This window comes from Onychomys torridus, chromosome 4 (genome assembly GCF_903995425.1).
Source record: "Onychomys torridus chromosome 4, mOncTor1.1, whole genome shotgun sequence".
NCBI classification, from domain to species: domain Eukaryota; kingdom Metazoa; phylum Chordata; class Mammalia; order Rodentia; family Cricetidae; genus Onychomys; species Onychomys torridus.
In genome coordinates, this window is record NC_050446.1 from 48,947,353 (window position 1) to 48,964,403 (window position 17,051).

The window sequence follows — 17,051 nt, forward strand, 5'->3', positions numbered from 1 at the left end:
TATCTAGAAGGCACGTCTCCTCCAATCCATATAAGAGGGCACCTTTGGAAATCTTAATGTGGTATAATATGTTAAGTGATATTATGGTAAATAATAGAAATGAACCGAGTGGAACTCAGCTGAGGGACTAGCCTGAGCAGGGAGGTGCTGCTGAAGGCAGCTGCTGCCAGGTCTGAAACCAGATCCTGTCTACTGGACACGGGGAAATGGAAATTTCCCTGGAAAGATTGAAGGTCAAGGTTGTTTTATGAGACTAAAGCATCCCAGAAGGCATGAGCTGCCTCCTTCTCCCCAGGTTCCCTGAATCTGCCCTGAAGGGGTGGGGTGGGGTGGGGGGAGTAGTAGCAATGAGCAAAGAGGGCACAACAATGTCCCTCTCCACCCTTGCCTGTTCCTAAATGTAAGTCACAAATATCAAAACAGCGCTTGGTAGGAGTCCAACAGATTTAACTTGTCCCCAGATTCCTGAACAACCGTCCTTGTGAATTTGTTGGTTTTTGGCAGAGTATAACTGAACAACTTCCAGGCACAACATTTGGTGTGAACACCTACGGGAGACAGGCAGCTGTGGCCACCCTCAGCACTGGGTCAGGGAAGAGGACAGCTGTGGGAGAGAAGAGGCTACCACCCAAGTTCCTGGAGTGCCCAGGACCTTTGGCTCCTTGGCTTCCAGATGTGGAACCCCAGTTCTGCTTGGGACTCAGGGATACCCCATTCTCAATTGTGTCTTTTTGTCGTGCTTGGGTCATGGAGCCCAAGAAAGTCCAAGTTTCAAGGCCAGCGACTTCAGTTTGCACCCCCTCTTATCCTCTGGTCTCCTGGGTCCTTCCGCCTCAGTGACCACACCGCCTCTCTCTGTCCTTCCCAGCTCCCAACGCCCCCAACCTTCAGAATCATTTACCCTCTGGGATCCACATCAAGAGACCATGGTGTCCCCCACCCCCACCCCCTGGCAAGCCTTCACAGCCCTGCCCTGCCCTCTCTCATCCCTATTTGGGGGGGGAGAGGGGATTGCAAAGGTGAGCCAGGAGCAGCCCGCAAGTTTTGACAGACACTGAAGAGGACTAATAGGTTTCTAAGGAAACGGAGAGGCAGCAGCCATTTTAGTGGCATTTGCCGTACGAAAAATATATAGAGTCTGACATCCCCTCCCCACGAGCACCGGGTGGCCACCGGCTGCAGAGGCCCGGAGGAGGTGAGGGTGGACGCGGCCCGGCAGAGCCGGGCACCTGCCGCAGGTGCCCCGGGGTCGCGGCTCCTGGCGGGCGGGCGGGCGGGGTGGCGGGGCTCCCCCGCGGGCGGGCGCCGCAGTGCAGCGCGGGCCTCGCGCCTGGCCCGCCCCTCGGTCCCCGCCCCGCAGGCCGCGGGAGCCCGCCGGGAGGCGCGCGGGAGGTGGCCGCGGCCCGGGGCCACCGCGCGCCGCTGCCCAACATGGTCGCTGCGCACGCTGCACACTCTCCGTCCTCGGCCGAGTGGATCGCCTGCCTGGATAAAAGGTATGCGTGCCGGGGTGCGGGGGTTTGGGTCGCGGGGAGCCACTCGTGGGGTGCCACCTGCGGGAGAGCCTTCCACGTGCGGGGGACAGAATGCGGCGCCGCGGGGGGAACAAGGCACCGGGCTGCCCCGGTCCCCTTCCGCCCCGCAGACTCCAGGATCCACTCGTGGGTGGGTGGGTGGTTTCCCTTGGCATTAAGACCTGGGGGAGTGCATCCATACTAGCTTCAGACTGTCCAGGCCCTCAGGGTGAATGTCATTTAAGTTTCTAGGAGGGGTGGGGGGCTCATGCAGGTACAGAGTCACCTCTTTTTGTTTCTGAAAACCAAGAGTGAGGGACGCAGTGGAGCTGTCAAGTGCCCTGGTGAAATTCGCAGCTCTCTTTCCTTGGGCGCTCACTCAAGGTCTGTGTAAAGAAGGTCACCGGGAGGTGGCTTTCGTCTTAATCTCTGCAGGAAAGACCCTCACTCTAAAGAGACATGTAAACCTCAGAGAGGGTTGACTCTGGCCAGCCTCTGAGGAAGGTGCTGTGGGTGACAACGGATTGCAGTTGTTTTCCAGGCGCTGACAGTGTAATTTTCTGTTTGTCCAGATTGCAAATTTAACAGTAAACATCACACAGTATGTTAGCAATTATAGTTTATTACCCTAAGGAAAAAGGTGATGCATCTGAACTTTGGAGGAAACAAGCAAAATGTCTTGCAGAGTGAACTGCCTCTGGATCTCAGAGTTTGGTGCCAAAGGCCAGTGGTTCACATCTTGCAGCTATCTGCATGATATCTGTATTTGCATTTGTGGGAAAGATTCTGTGCTCTGCCATATTGAAAATTTTTTCAATGAACAGATTTGTAACCGGATCAAACTTGAAGATCTTAAATTTGGCCTGCTGTGCATGCTCTACTATTATGGGCCTTTGATGAAAAGATATTAACTAATTGAGGAGAGCTAAATGTAGCTCATTTGAATAACGTAATATGACAAGCGATCTTGACTTTTAGTTACCACACAGTTAGCAAGAATATTTTTGGCAGGCATTACCCCACTTCTGACTAAAGTGGCATATACTAATATTAGAGAAATTACATACAGTAAACAATTGAAGAGATGGTTAAGTCATCCAAAATTCTGTGGAGGAATTAAAGTCATATTTAAGCTGAGAGTGTGCTAATGTGATCAGTCATCTAAATTTAATACTTTAGGAAAAGTGAATTATAAAACAAGAGGTAATCAAGAGCTTGCACTTCGACTATAAATAGCAGTGCATCCTTGTGAGTGATAATTCTGGGTAGTAAGCAACATACTTCTCTTTGCAGAAATGCAGAGTGCACAGTTTTTGAACAGTCAGTAGTTCAGTGGAAATCCTTTACTCCGAGAGGACTGACGGCCGAGTCATAGGGCAGTGTGAGTGGGAGGGATGTGATGTCTTTGCCTGCGCATCTGCCTACCTGGTTGTATTTGGAATGGACTTCCAGGCTACGAGTGTCTCAAGTTCACTTCCCAGCAACGGTGGACAAATGGGAGGGAGGAAGAAGCGCAGGGCCAAGTGCATGGGGAACTAGGAGATGCCATGTATGTGCTTTATTTCCTGGTGTGAAGACCTGGTTGTCTGTTCTGTGGCCTTGATCCCAGCATTCCTAAGCAGAACCATTTAGGAGCTGCTGGTTCATTGCAAACAGGCAGGGGAGGCATATTTCCAAATTTCATTTTTCAATGCAGTCTGTTAATTTTTTAAAAGAGAGAATGAAGGCTGAAAGTGTGGATGAAAGTTGTCTGGGAAGCTCCCTGTAATGCCTCTTTCCTTGGGGCATTGCCTTTAATGCATCTGAGCGGTACAGTGTTAATGCTTTGTTCCAGGCCCTGTGCTAGGCCCTGAGGGGGTGCAACAAATGAGAGTTGCTTTCTGGCTTGGGGGTGCTGATGGCTTTGTGGTGGGGTAGCTAGATGACCGTGTAACTGCAGTCCAGTGATAAATGTCTTAAAGAGAATGTGTGAAGTGCTTTGGAAGTGCAGTCAGGCCTGGACGTAAGAGGCCGAGGGCTAGTCTACCAGAGACAGAGAATAGGGAGGTCAGGACAGACAGACGAGAAACTTGGGCAAAGGCACACAGATGTGGAAAGAGACCCCTCTCTCCTCCTCACCTCAAGTTCCTTTCATGACCAAGTCTAGACTACAGGAAGATGTGCTCTGTTTTCTAAATCTTTTATCACGGACATTGCCAAGTATGCATAAGAAAAGACAGAATGATGCAGTGAAGAGGAATTTGGGACTGTGCTGCTGGAAGCATAGGAAGTTCAGCTGAGAAATGTAGTTCGAATGTGCGCATGCACCAATGACCAGTTGGAAGAAAGAGGAGCCCAGAGACTGGAATAGAGGAGGGTGGAGGGAGAGTGCTGTTGATGGAGGTGGCTCGGTCAGTCAAATGTCTGCTGTACAGACACCTGAGTGGATTCCCAGCCCCTGTGTTAAAAAGCCTGGCATTGCAGCAAACATCTGCAGACACGGCAATGGGAGAGCAGAGGCAGGCGCTCATTGGCCGCCAGCCTAGCCAAATGATGAGCCTCACATTCAACAGGATACCCTGTCTAATGAAGTAAGGTTGAGAGACAGTCAAGAGAGACACCTAGCTTTGACTTCTGACTTCTACACATGAAGTGAAGCAAACCGACCTGGGAAACAAAGTCAGAGAAGTGTGCGGTTGGCACGTCTACAAAACAATCCTAGTTGGGACAATGCTCTCTAAACTTACATGTGAGTTTAGAGAAGCAGCAGCTCAGGAATATGTAGCTGTGTTGGTTAGGCTGAAGAATAAAATGCAAAGCGTTTTGTGTGTCAGCTGCTTATGGTCATGGACTGTGGTCATACTGAGGGGGTGTCTATAAATGCTCACCTAAAAGTTGGAATGCTGTCAGACATTAGGACGTATCAACAAACTGACATTGAGAAGTTTCAACGCACTCATGAATGTAGAGCAGGTTTACAGACTGCTTATGGATCTTACCTAGATTGTTCCTTGAGCTGGGATGGTTAACTAAAAATAAAAATTGTATAATTCCTACTATTTGGGATTTAAAATAGTGAAATGGCACTTTTTAAAAACAACGTGACGACCTTTATTGAATTTTAGTGAAAGGTTTTAAGTTGGCTTCCTGTGGCTTTAAGGACTGTTTCTAGGTGGTGATTTGCATGGTGGGTAAGGGGCATCACCGAGTCACGTGTTTGGCGAATTATTGCCTGTTTCAACCATAGTAGAGCAGGAATCTGCAAACCGTGGCTTGTAAATCCTCCAATAATGGCTCTAGAATTCCAGATTGGTTGGAGAATAAATAAAAAGAGTAGTATTTCACGATCCATAAAGTTTATATGAATTCAAATTTCAGTGTGCATCAACAGTTTTATTGGAACACAGCCACACTTACGTGGCTACGTATCGTCTGTGGCTGCTGTCACTTTGCAGTGGCAAAGCTGCGTAGCTGCGAGGAGACTTGTGGTCCATAGAGCTTAAATATGGACTGTGTGGACCTTCACGGAAAACATAGCCATCCTTTGCTCGCGACGAGCAGCTCACCCTGGAGAATGATGTGAACTACTAGAGGTAACAGGGGCATCTTCTCTTTGGAAAGAGTTTGCCTTCCTTTTGTTTGAAGCTCTCTAAAGCTTTGAGGAGGTACAGTTGATTAATCTCCCTGAGGACCACTGTCTCACAGGCTGAAGCAGACGATGAACTCAAGGATGTCAAACAGGCTGTCATCTTTTAAAGGCAACTATGCTTTTTCTTTCTTTCTTTTTTAAAAAAAAGTTTGTATTCATGCTTCCTCTACACACACACAGACACACAGACACACAGACAGACACAGACACACAGACACACACACACACACACACACACACACACACACACACACACTCTTGATGCTTCCTTTGCGTGTGGCTGACCCCCTATCAGAGGTATGTTGGCTATTTTGGTATGATGGAATGAGACGGAATGAAATCAAGGAACACATTTGCTAAAAACCAAAATACTTTGTAGGACACATGGTGTGAGAAGATGACTCAGAAATCAAGCGTCAGATACGGCCTCCCTCTGGAGGGATGGAGAGATGATCGAAGAGGCACATAGAGCAGATCTGTGGCTCTGGGGGAGGCTGGTGTCAACCAGGCAGGGCCCCAGGGTTGGCATTCCTCTGGTACTTTCTCCAGGGCTCAGGGCTGGTCTTGCACATACTCCAGGATTCTTGATTTGTCAGCACATTGAGAATTCATGCATGTTTCAGGGATGGTTGCATAGGCACCAGAGTCCTGAGACCTTAGAGACAAGTCATTAACTCGGCGATAAATCTGTACCACTGGACAAGTGGACACGCTCATCTTTTGGCTAATGCAGTCATGCCAGAGGCCAGCTGAGTGGGGAATCCAGCTCTTAGCAGAAGCCCATCTCTCGAATTTCCAAAGAGAAGCTAGGCTGCTGGGAGGTCAGGATGCTCACTCACATCTCCAGCATGCAGAGTGTGTTCTTTTCCCAGAGCCACAGAGCTGGGAATTGAATTCTAATCACAAGGTAATTCCAGGGATACCTGAGGACAGCTTTGCTGTGCTATCTTCTAGTTAGATGAGCACCGCAAGAGCTCCCAAGGCACACTCTGTCCACTGTAATAAGATGTCAGACTCCGTGGTAGCTGCCTGCTTGCTTCTCGGTCCACATCCTTCAGCATCAGCCCCTGTATTTTGTTCATCCCTTTATCTCCTGCACCTGCCTGGTGCCCTCACTGTAGAAGGTGCTCACAGGGCCAGGGTGAGGTGGCCACACACACTATCTCCTCTGGCCCCAGGTGGCCTCTGCAGCTCTCTGGCAAGGTGCAGGTGGTGGATTAGCACCGTCTGCATCTGCCTCTGAGGCTCCTGGTTCCTGGCTGATGTGAATCTTGGCTTTGGAGTAGGGGTGGGGAGGCATTTCATAACTATTTTAACCATCTGTTTTAAAAATTCAATCTCTTTTTATTGTGGAAAATTTTCAGAATACATAGAATAGTAAGATTTTCCTATTCCACCCTTTCCCACCTCCAATGATGAACCAATAACACACTGCTAACCCTGTTTTATTTTTATGCCCATTCATTCTTCTCTGTCCCCAGGGCTGACTATCTAGTTAGTTAATGAGTTAGTTAGTTAGTTGTGTGTGTGTGTGTGTGTGTGTGTGTGTGTGCACAGGTGTGCACATGCTGCAGTGTGTGGGTGCTGAGTTTAGGACATTTAGGCGACCTCTCTTACCTTCCATTATGTTTAAGCAGGCCATCCTTTTCTCCACAACAGTACACTACGTGCTAGCTGGTCCCAGGTCTCCTGTCCCATTCTTCTGTTGCTGTCTCCCACCTTGCTGTAGGGGTGCTGGGATTTCAGAGGCATGCTACCTACTCCTGCTTTATTGTGTGGGTTCTGGACACAGGTTGTCAGGCACGTGTGTAGTATTTTACCCACTGAGCTTCTCCCCAGCATCTTACCCCTGGGTTATTTTGAAGCAGTTCCCATATGCAATATTTAATCTGAAAATATTTCAGTACATATCTCAAGAAGGTAAGGGTTCTTTATAAAGAAAATAATGCCTGGTGGTGATGGCACATGCCTTTAATCTCAGAACTTGGGAGGCAGAGGCAGATAGATCTCCAGCCTGGCCTACATAGTGAGTTCTAGGACAGTCAGGGCTACACAGAGAAACCCTCTCTCTCAAAAAACCAACCCCCACCAAAAATGCCATTACTATACATTACAAATTTACCTTAATATATTCAAATATTCAAAGTTCCTTGTTTATCTAAAAACTTTTTTTCATTTTGTTTGTATCAGAATGCAAATTATTTGTTTAGTTCAGATATGTTTTAATACCTAAATTTCTCTCTCCGTTTCTCCCTGTTTCTTGAAACTGTGGGATATGTTTCCCATCTCAATTTTAGTTGTTTTCCTATGGTGTTTTTAGAGACACATTCCTTCACACCTGTATTCCCTGAAATTGGCATTTGGGTTTGGAGCTTGATAAAATTATGATTTGATATTTTGCTGAGAGCTTCAACAGAAGAATTATGGAGTTCCATCAAAAGGTACATGGTGTCCATTGATCTCTTTCTGTGATGTTAGTAATATATTATTTTTAAGTTCCATGTCTGACATCTCTCTGTTTGCAGCTTCTTACGGGACAGCTCACTGTGGCCTGAAGACCATGGGCACACACGCTGTATACATGTATAGAAGGGCAGCATAGGCCACTATCTAATCAGGGTCAGTGTTATGATCTGATTTTACTTGCAGAGGGCTTTAGGAAAGGGAAGCATGGCCAGATCTGATGCTCTCAGAGAGGAGACATGGGAGAGGGTACACCTCAGGACCAGTGAGCCTGTGAGAGGGGTAGCTGGCCCAGAGCACCCTTGACCCTGCCACCTGTCCCTGGCCTGGAGCGCGGGAGGCTGAATTTTCTATAGAAAAGTGATGCCCAGCTTCCTGTCTTCCTTGGGTTCCCCCAGGTAGATCTCTGGCTTCTCCAGTGATGGTGAGACTAGCATTGGCCTTTTGTCTGAATTCTCTTGGGTTTATAAGCTTTCATAACCCTTCCTTAGTGCCAGATTAACCTCCCAGACTACTCCCCCAAGCCATGGGCGCCTGGTTTTGCTTCTGGCAGATTTAAAGCTACATCCTCAAGAGAGGCATGGAAGAGAGCAGCCATCCTATGCCTCCCCCCCCCCCCCCAGAAGGAAGGTGCAGGGAGGCTCTGACCTCTCCGAGCACTGAGAGGAAGGAGATGGAATAACTGGGTGGATGATAGATAGAGAAGCGTCTGCACATCCCAAGGAAAACGGCAGAACATCCCGGGTGGCAGCAGGTCTCCAGCTGGTCGTGTTGACTCAGCTGCCTCTCTGTGAAACACGTGGGTCTCCTGTGGAAAAGTGAAACGTGAGCGGCTTCTGTCTGTCCTCTTCACAATGCCCTTTCTTCCCTGTCTCCTGCTCACCTGTGACGATGACCTAAACTTCCTGCCTGAGGCACATGTTACAGAGCAGGTGTGTTTGTGTCTGCACAGGGCAGTTCCCTGTGATATCCCGTTGACATTTTGGGGGGCACACTGCCTTCACCCTCCACTGCCATAGAAACTGGAGAGAAAAGGAAAAGAACCGATTTTCTTCCAGTCTCTTCTACCAGTCCAAGTGTCCACGTCACACAGGTCTGTCCACAGTGACATAGGGGAAGAACACTGAGAGACTCTAGGAAGGCCTTTGGTTTCCTGATGGAAAACAGAGATGCTGATACCCTTGCTGTCTAGAAGGCCCGGGCCTCTGGCAGGCATCTTGTAACTCAAAAGTCAAGACCGCGGCCCCATTCTGACTTCACTCAGCTACTGTGTGTCTTAAGGTTTTCTGTCTGTGAAGAAAATGAGACCCTGCTCCTAGAAACTACTCTTTGTTACCCTCTCTTTCCTTTGCTGTCAAAAGCACCTGCAATCTAACAAGCTCTCTGGGTCTGAAGCTTTTACCCACCCCACCTCCCCAGCCCCTATTTCCCTTAGTTTTCCTTTTGTTTTACTAAGGACATCGTGATTCTGGAGTCTCAGACTCTTGAAGCTCCCTATGTCCTTTTGGACATTTAAAGGGTCACCGGTCCTTCCCTTTACCATTGTGTTCTGCTGGTTTCTTTCAGGCCTTATCCTCAGGGTTCCTCTTCATTTCCTAGACAGATAAGCGTCTTCGGAGGGTCAGCCAGATCTGGATTCTAATTCTGTCATTCCCCTTCACCAGCTGTGTGAAGCAGGCTGTTAGGTTTCCTGAGCTTCTGTCCTGGAATCTTCAGATAAAGCCACCGATACCTGTAATGACAGCTGTGCTGGGATTTGTGGGCCAGTTCAAGCACAGCTGGATGGTTATCTGTAAGTTGTGAAAGTAGGGTACAGGTGACAAGTTTGGGGATCATGGTATGTAGGTTCAGATTGATTAGTGATCAGTTTTGGCCAAGCTAATGAATCCTAGTGGTTACTGTATAATTGTTTTGTATAGAGCACTTGTCTATAAAGAATGGTAGTTTTACTGACTCGTTTTGAGTATGTTTGCTGTTTACTACTTTTCTTGCCTAACTTCACTAGCTAGGACTTCCGGTCTCACTTCTCTGCTTGCCCCCTTCTCCCCACCTCGTGCCCTTTTCTGCCTTTCCCCAACCAAACGTGGTGTAGGTAAAGATCAAATGGAGTCATTTCCTCTGACGGCTCACACGTTGGTTGATTTTCTCAGACTTGACTTTGCTTTCTATACGCCAGGCACTCTTGCTGATTGCCCGTTAGTGAGAAAACTGACAAGCCCTTGACCTTGTGAATTGATGAAATACCAGACGAAAAGATCTTCAGTCAGTCTTCAGGACACAGCTGAGTACCTGATTATGTAAATGCTAGACAGACCCTCTTCCAGCTGGCACAGAATACAGTAGTCAGGGACAAGTTACCTGTGAGAAGTGCCACGGAGCGAAAGGTAAAAGTATACAGAAATGGGGAGACACAGATGACAGCAAGTGCAAACATTTACACTACCATGTTCAGCAGAGACAAGAACCGTGATGGGAGGTAAAGCCGAAAGAAGAGACCCAGAGGCATCGTTGTTTGGAAGAGGATGGCCAGAAAGGTCTTCCTACTGAAGTAATGTTTCATTCAGAACTTTGAATGAGCTGTGCGTTACTTGAATTTGATTTCAATCCAGGCTGTTCCAAATGGATGGATGAAACATTTTAGAGAGCAGAGTCGGATGGATGCCCATGGTGAGGATACAGGCTGAACAAACATGGCGCCATCCTTTTGTTTTGTGACAAGGGCTGACTTTGAAAAGAATGCCCATGTTTTGTTAAAGACTTGTATTGCTGTAATAGATGATGGTAATTTCATAAAATGGATGAATGAAGGCTTTTGGAATTCTTGGTTATCTTTTAAAAACGACACTTTTTATTTATTGAGTGAGTATGAATGTATGTGTGTGTGTGTGTGTGGGGGAGCACATGTGTGCCATGGTACATGTGTGGAGGTCAGAGGACAACTTGTGGGAATCAGTTCTCTTCTTGCCTTGTGGGCACTGGGAATCAAACTCAGGTCATCCAGCTTGGCGGGGTGGGGGGTGGGGGGTAGAGGGGCAGAGGCAGGCAGAGGCAGGCAGACCTCTGTGAGTTCGAGGCCAGCCTGGTCTACAAAGCAAGTTCCAGGACAGCCAGGGCTACACAGAGAAACCCTGTCTTGGAAAACCAGGAAAAACAAAATGGGGTTGGAGAGATGGTTCAGTAGCCAAGAGTACTTGTTGATCTTGCAGAGAGTGGTGGTCCCAGGGAGAATGGCCTCCACAGGCCCATGTGTTTGAATGCTTAGGTTCCAGTGATTGGAACTCTTTGAGAAGGATTAGAAATATGGCCTTGTTGTGGGAGATGTATTACTGGGGGTCAGCCTTGAGGTTTCAAAAGCCCTTGCTAGGTCCAGTCCCCACCCCCTCTGCTTGATGCCTGAGGATTAGGATGTAAAGCCCTCAGCTACTGCTCTAGCACCATGCCTGTTTGCTTCCCACCTGCCATGATGATTGTGGACGAACCCTCTGAAACTGTAAGCAAGGCCCCAGTTAAATCCTTTCTTTTATATGAGTTGCCCTGGTCATGGTGTCTCTTCACAGCAATAGAACAATAGCTAAGAGAGAGGGCCTGGATTTAGTTCCCAGCATCGTGGCTCACAACCACCCATAGCTCCCATTTCAGGGGAATTGGATACTCTCTTTTGACCAACACACATAACAAGTATGCACAAGGTACACATGCATACATGCAGGCAAAACACTAACACATGAAACACACACCCTCCAGTTTTTAAAGGTACAAAGAAAATACAATTCACTTTAGTTTTCACCCTTCCCATTCCCCCTCTTTCCCTCTCTCCCTCTTTCTCTCTTCTGCTTCTCCCTTTATGACTTCCAACAGGATCTCTAGTGTAGCCCACCCTGGACTTGAATTTGCCCACTCCATCTCAGCCTCCCAAATTCCGGGATTATAGGAGTCTGCCCTTAAACCCCCCCCCCCCATCTCAGCTTCTGGAATGCTTGGATTATAAGAGGGCACCCTTCCACCCAGCTTAGTTTTTCAATATAATAATTATTTATTTCTGGAAAAAGGAAACTGCCTTTAGAGCATGGCTGAGGTCCTTCAGCTCAGGAGAGGCGGGGCGGGGGGTGCCATTACCCCTGTTCTAAGGATGGTTTGGGGTTTTTCTATTCACCTGCCTTACTTTTATCAGGATTGCATTTAGTGCCTGTGTGGGGCTCCTGAGGCTTCTAAGGCTGAAGTCCCAGAAGGAAATGGCCTGGAAATCCTGCCAGTTGCCTGTTTGAAAGATTTGTTTTCTAGCTTGAATGTGTGTGTGTGTGTGTGTGTGTGTGTGTGTGTGTGTGTGTGTGTGTGGGGGTCATGTCATGGTTTCCTCAGCACAATTTAGCAGTGTGCTTCATTTTCTTATGTCAAAACTGGAAGCCCACTTGAGAATAACGAGTCTGTTATGAAGATGTTAGGACAACTGCCCGTCTTCAACTTCCCTTGATGGTATTTAAAGACCTAAGTTGTGGGGCTGGAATTATCTGACTCCTGGCCAGGCTTTATATTTTATTTACCTAAAACACTTTAAAAACTTACATCAGGAATCCTGTGTAATTATCCAGATTATTAAGGCACAGATGAGGGAGTCCTCTCTTGATACAACAGGGTGCCAGTTGTGGAAGGCAGCTGCATGCCTGAGGCAGCTCCCTCTGCACAGCCAGGCTGGGAACCCCACTGGCTTAGGGTGAACAGAGCCTGAGTCCCTGTGCTCTCCCACCCGCTGCTGCGGTGGCTGTGTATCACTATAAGCTTGTGAATCCCCCTTTTCTTCCTCTCAATTGAATCTGATGCTATCTCTACCACTGCGCTCTCTACCTTTTCAGCGTGTGGTTGGATATTTATCTTAACTTCGGAGGCTCATTTTAGAATTCAGCATTCAACAGGTTCTGGATATCAAAGTAAATTTAATTTTTAAAACCCCTCTGGGTTTAGAGGATTAATATATGGTTTGTCTCTCTTATCAGGAGTTCTAGCCGCAGGAGAAATGGGCAAGAAAACCAAGCGTGCCTTAGGGGTATGTGCAGAAAGTGGAAGTGGGGGCTAGTTAACTCCGGCGTTGTTTTTGCTTAATGAAATCAAAGTAAGTTAAATAGACGAACATATTATTCATCATTCTTAGGGAATGCCTATAGGTATCATTGAGAAGAGAGACTGAGCAATGGCAGTTTAAAAAAAGCAAGAAATTACTTTTAGAATATGAAACAATTACCTAAGAGTGAGGTTTTCTTTGTTTTTGTCATTATAGTTGAACTTGATTTTATGTTATTTGTTTGCTCCCTGTTGGTTTTTTGTTTTTGTTTTTTGTTTTTTTTTGTTTTTGTTTTGTTTTTCTTGTTTTTTGAGACAGGGTTTCTCTGTAGCTTTGGAGCCTGTCCTGGAGCTCGCTCTGTAGACCAGGCTGGCCTTGAACTCACAGAGATCCACCTGCCTCTGCCTCCCAAGTGCTGGGGTTACAGGCATGCACCACCACCGCCCGGCCCCCTGTTGGTTTTTAATCGGCCACAGGAGAATGTATGATCCTGTGAGTGGAGTAGGGAAACTGGTTTCAGTTTCTTTCTTTCTTTCTTGGGATGAGCAGCGTGTATGACTGGTTTCATGTGCTGTGTTCTTCTTAGTGGGAACATTCTACAGGGGAGACTTCACTGACGTGAGTTTACCTCAAGGCAATAATCTTGAAGGAATGAGAAAGATCTAAAAATATTAAGTTAGTGAAAAGGGAGTTATAGAAGAGGAAAACATTGGAAGTCCTTGATTTTAGATTTAAGACACATAGCTGGGACAGCAGTACCATGGAGATGCTTACCTGGGACCCAGATTTAAGATACATAACTGGGACAGCAGGTACCATGGAGATGCTTACCTGGGACCCAGATCTAAGATACATAGCTGGGACAGCAGTACCACGGAGATGCCTACCTGGGACCTTCTCCCACCTTGGGTTGGTGGTCTGGGGGATACAGAACTGTACAGCACCCCTCTCTACTCTACCTTCTTTCTGAGATTATTACCAAGTAACATGTAATAACACCTTTCTCCTTCCCAGATGGAAAACGACACTAGCTTTGACAAGTTACAGGCTATAACTGAAACATTTTTCTACTTCAGTTTTTTGAGACAGGGCTTCTCTGTGTAGCCTTGACTGTCCTGGAACTCGCTCTGTTGACCAGGCTGGCCTCAGACTCACAGAGATCCTCCTGTCTTTGCCTCCCGAGTGCTTAAAGGCATGTGCCACCATCACCTGGCAAAACTATCTTTTAGTTGGAGTCAAATAAAATAATTGTTGAAACCTTCTCCACCTGGGAACTCTGATCATAGATTTTTCTGTATTCTCTGCAGTGTTTTGGTGTGAGTTTTGTTTGTTTGTTGTTAGCCCAGACTCAATGATTTTATGACCTTTAAAGTGAACATTCTAGAACACTTACAGAATGATCATTTCTTAGGTTACTAAAATTTTTATAAATATAATTTTTATAGGTTTTTTTTTCTCTCTCTCTCTCTCTGAGACAGGGTTTCTCTCTGTAGCCGTGGCTGTCCTGGAACTCACTCTGTAGCCCAGGCTGGCCTCGTACTCTGGGGGTCATTCCTATTCACGCTACGACGCTGGGGCTAAGTAATGAGGGAAAGAGAAGAAGTCACATGGAGAAACAGGGCAGTGAGTTATGAAGGAACTGAGCGGCTCTTACAAGGGCCTCAGCTTTTGCTCTGGGTGTGAGTATAAGGACGGCACGACTTGCATTATTATTATTATTATTAAAAAGGTGTGTGTGTGTGTGTGTGTGTGTGTGTGTGTGTGTGTGTGTGTTGCGGGGCACTCATGGGAATTATAAGCATGTGTGAGCTGCCTAATGTGGGTCTGTCTAGGATCTGAATTCTAGTCCTCTGATAGATCAGTAAGCACTCTTAACCCCCAGCTCATTTCTTCGGCCCCCGACTTACATTTAAAGTATCACTATGACTAGAATGCTGAGAAAGTTGTAGAGAGCAGGCCCCTGGAGGGAAGAGAGACCTAGTAGGAAGCCATTGCAGCAGTCAGGTGAAAGAAGAAGGTGGCTTGCCTCTGGAGGATGGGAGAATTGTTGGGACACATGGGTAGGTTCCACCCATGAGTGGGAAGCTGGACTGTGTAGTGCTGTGTTCTTCGAGGCTTGGGTTCTGGAACCCTGACTAGGGGCAGCGAGGGACTGAAGAAAGGACAGACACACGGACACCCAGAGTAAACTGGGACCAGGTGGAGTCTGCCACAGCATGGGGGAGGGAGTCGCTAGTCTCTGTAGGTGAGCTGCCTCAGGCTACACACATCATGGAGGGAGCTGTGGTCATTGGCCTCTGGGCACACTGGCCAGTTGTCCATAAACACTCAGACCCAGACTCCTGGGGAGAGCTTTGCCACCCTCTCTGAGCCTCACCCAAGGGAAGGCTTTGTCACTTCGAGGCCAAAGCGTTGGAGTCCTCCACATGATCTTGCTCACGTCAACAATACACATCCACTCAGGACGTTACTCACTCGGTGCTTCATCTACAGATAGAAATGTAGAGATCGTTAATGTGTAAACAAAATAAAAAACCATAAACCACTGAATACCAAAGAAGTCTTGGTATTAGAAAAGAACATTCTGGAGGAAGAGGCAATACTAACAGAAGAAGCTGGGTGAGAGGAATTCATGAGCAGGAGAAAGAAGAAAGGAGTGTAGGAGGGGCTTTGGAAGGCAAGGGAAGATGTTTTAAAATATCCAGCTACACTGTCATGTTGGCAAAACATGCAAGAAAAGGCAGGGGTCTGAGAAGTCCGCTGACTGGGTCTCCTTTGAGGCGTCTCTGTCTTACGGTCCCTCCCGAGCCTGCTTTGCAGTCTGGCTGAGCGAAAACTGTGTCAGGTCGAGGCTGGGAGTGTGAGGACACTGGCCGTGCTACAAGCAACACCACAGGATTTACACCCCGGGTACAGTGCAAATGCCCAGCTGATGGATGCCCTCGGCTGCACGGAGGCCATTCAGTTAGAACACAGGAAAGGGGCAGCCCAATTCAGGGAGTTGGAAACCGGAGAGAGGAGGCACAGGGGACTGGAGTGAGGATGACATGGTTTGCGATTATGAGATCTTAGAGTGTCATTTCTACGTAACAGATGGGGAAGAGAACAGGGCGTCAACATCCCCAAGACAAATACTGAACACCGAGCTACCACAGCCGAGGCATGAAGGCTGTCATGAAACGCAGAAGTGATGTTATCAATAAAACCAGAATGGGCATGTCACGAACAAATAAGCCACATGTGGCTCATTGGTTAGCACGTTGCATGGCTCATTGGTTGCCACGTTGCTGGAAACATGGCTGCTTGAGAGAAGGTGTGGCCTCTGGAGAGTTTCCAGTTCCCGAATACCTGCTTTTGGTACATATGGAGATTGTGAAACTGTACCTATCCGGTTTACCTGAGAAAAATTGCTACCATAAAGCAACCATGGCTTTCTGGCTGTGACTAAGAGGGAGTGGTTGCAATTCTCCATATTCCTTCCCTGAAGTTCACTTGTGAGCTCTGGTATTATGTCTAAAACAAACAGAAAAGCAATTTGGAAAGGTGGAGAGAAAATAGTGAATGGGTGTGGGGTCCTTTCTTGCTGGAGAAGGATGCAATGGTGAGTCCTCTGAGTTTTTGTTTTTGTTTTTTTGTCTTGTTTTGGTATATATATCAGGATGAGTGTGGGAATACACAGTGATTCAGAAATACTAAAAACAAAACAAAACACCCTTATAAAACTTACCCTAAGAAAAGCCTGTTTCTCTGTGCTCATAGGACCAAGAAAAGGGACAGCCCCGATGAACCACAAAACTTCTAGACAATAATAGTTCTCTTTTAGTCAAACTCTACATAAGCTGAGGGCCTACTTCTCCCCTGTTTTCACAGTGCCAGCACAGAGTCTAATTTCTTCTTTCCTTGTGCGGGTGTAATGAGGCAGCCTTGCCCTGCCACCTAGATTTTAAAGCGGCCATCATAAAAATACTTCCACAAACAATTGTGAACAATGGGAATAAAAGAAAAAAAAAAACAGATGATCTAAGCAGAGAAATAGAAAGCTCCAGGGAGTAATTATTTTTTAAAAAGAAGAGAATGGAAATATGAAAACTGAAAACCACAGAAATTGGAATTAAAAAGTCAATGGATGATTCAACAGTGGAGTGAAGCAGACAGAGGATACTTGGAGAACTTGACAATGAGATAATACATTTCAAGAGGGGGAGAAAGTCCCCAACAGGACAGCCCCCAGGAATCCATTGTAAGACATAGAAGCTTTTGAAAACTAAAAACAAAGATCAGCGCTTAAAACCAGAATATGCTGTTTCAGAAGAGACACGCCATCTTGTCTATAGGAGAAACAAAACACTAGTGGATTTTCTTATCAAAAACCGTGGAGTCCAGGAGGAAA

General features: G+C 47.0%; 1 protein-coding gene across 4 annotated transcripts in view; it reads left to right on the forward strand.

The window, feature by feature from the left end:
- Positions 1-1,092: 1,092 nt before the first annotated feature.
- The window catches only part of Rapgef4 (Rap guanine nucleotide exchange factor 4), a 269,226-nt gene continuing 253,267 nt past the window's right edge, over positions 1,093-17,051 (forward strand). Inside the window, exon 1 of one of the 4 annotated variants that reach the window (XR_004944679.1) lies at positions 1,093-1,496. Coding sequence is in view for 2 of the 4 variants with exons in the window: in XM_036183312.1 (XP_036039205.1) it covers positions 1,432-1,496 (65 nt within the window). In the remaining 2 variants the exon portion in view is untranslated. The remainder of the gene's footprint in view (positions 1,497-17,051) is intronic. The other 3 variants (XR_004944680.1, XM_036183312.1, XM_036183313.1) reach the window with 3 other exon arrangements.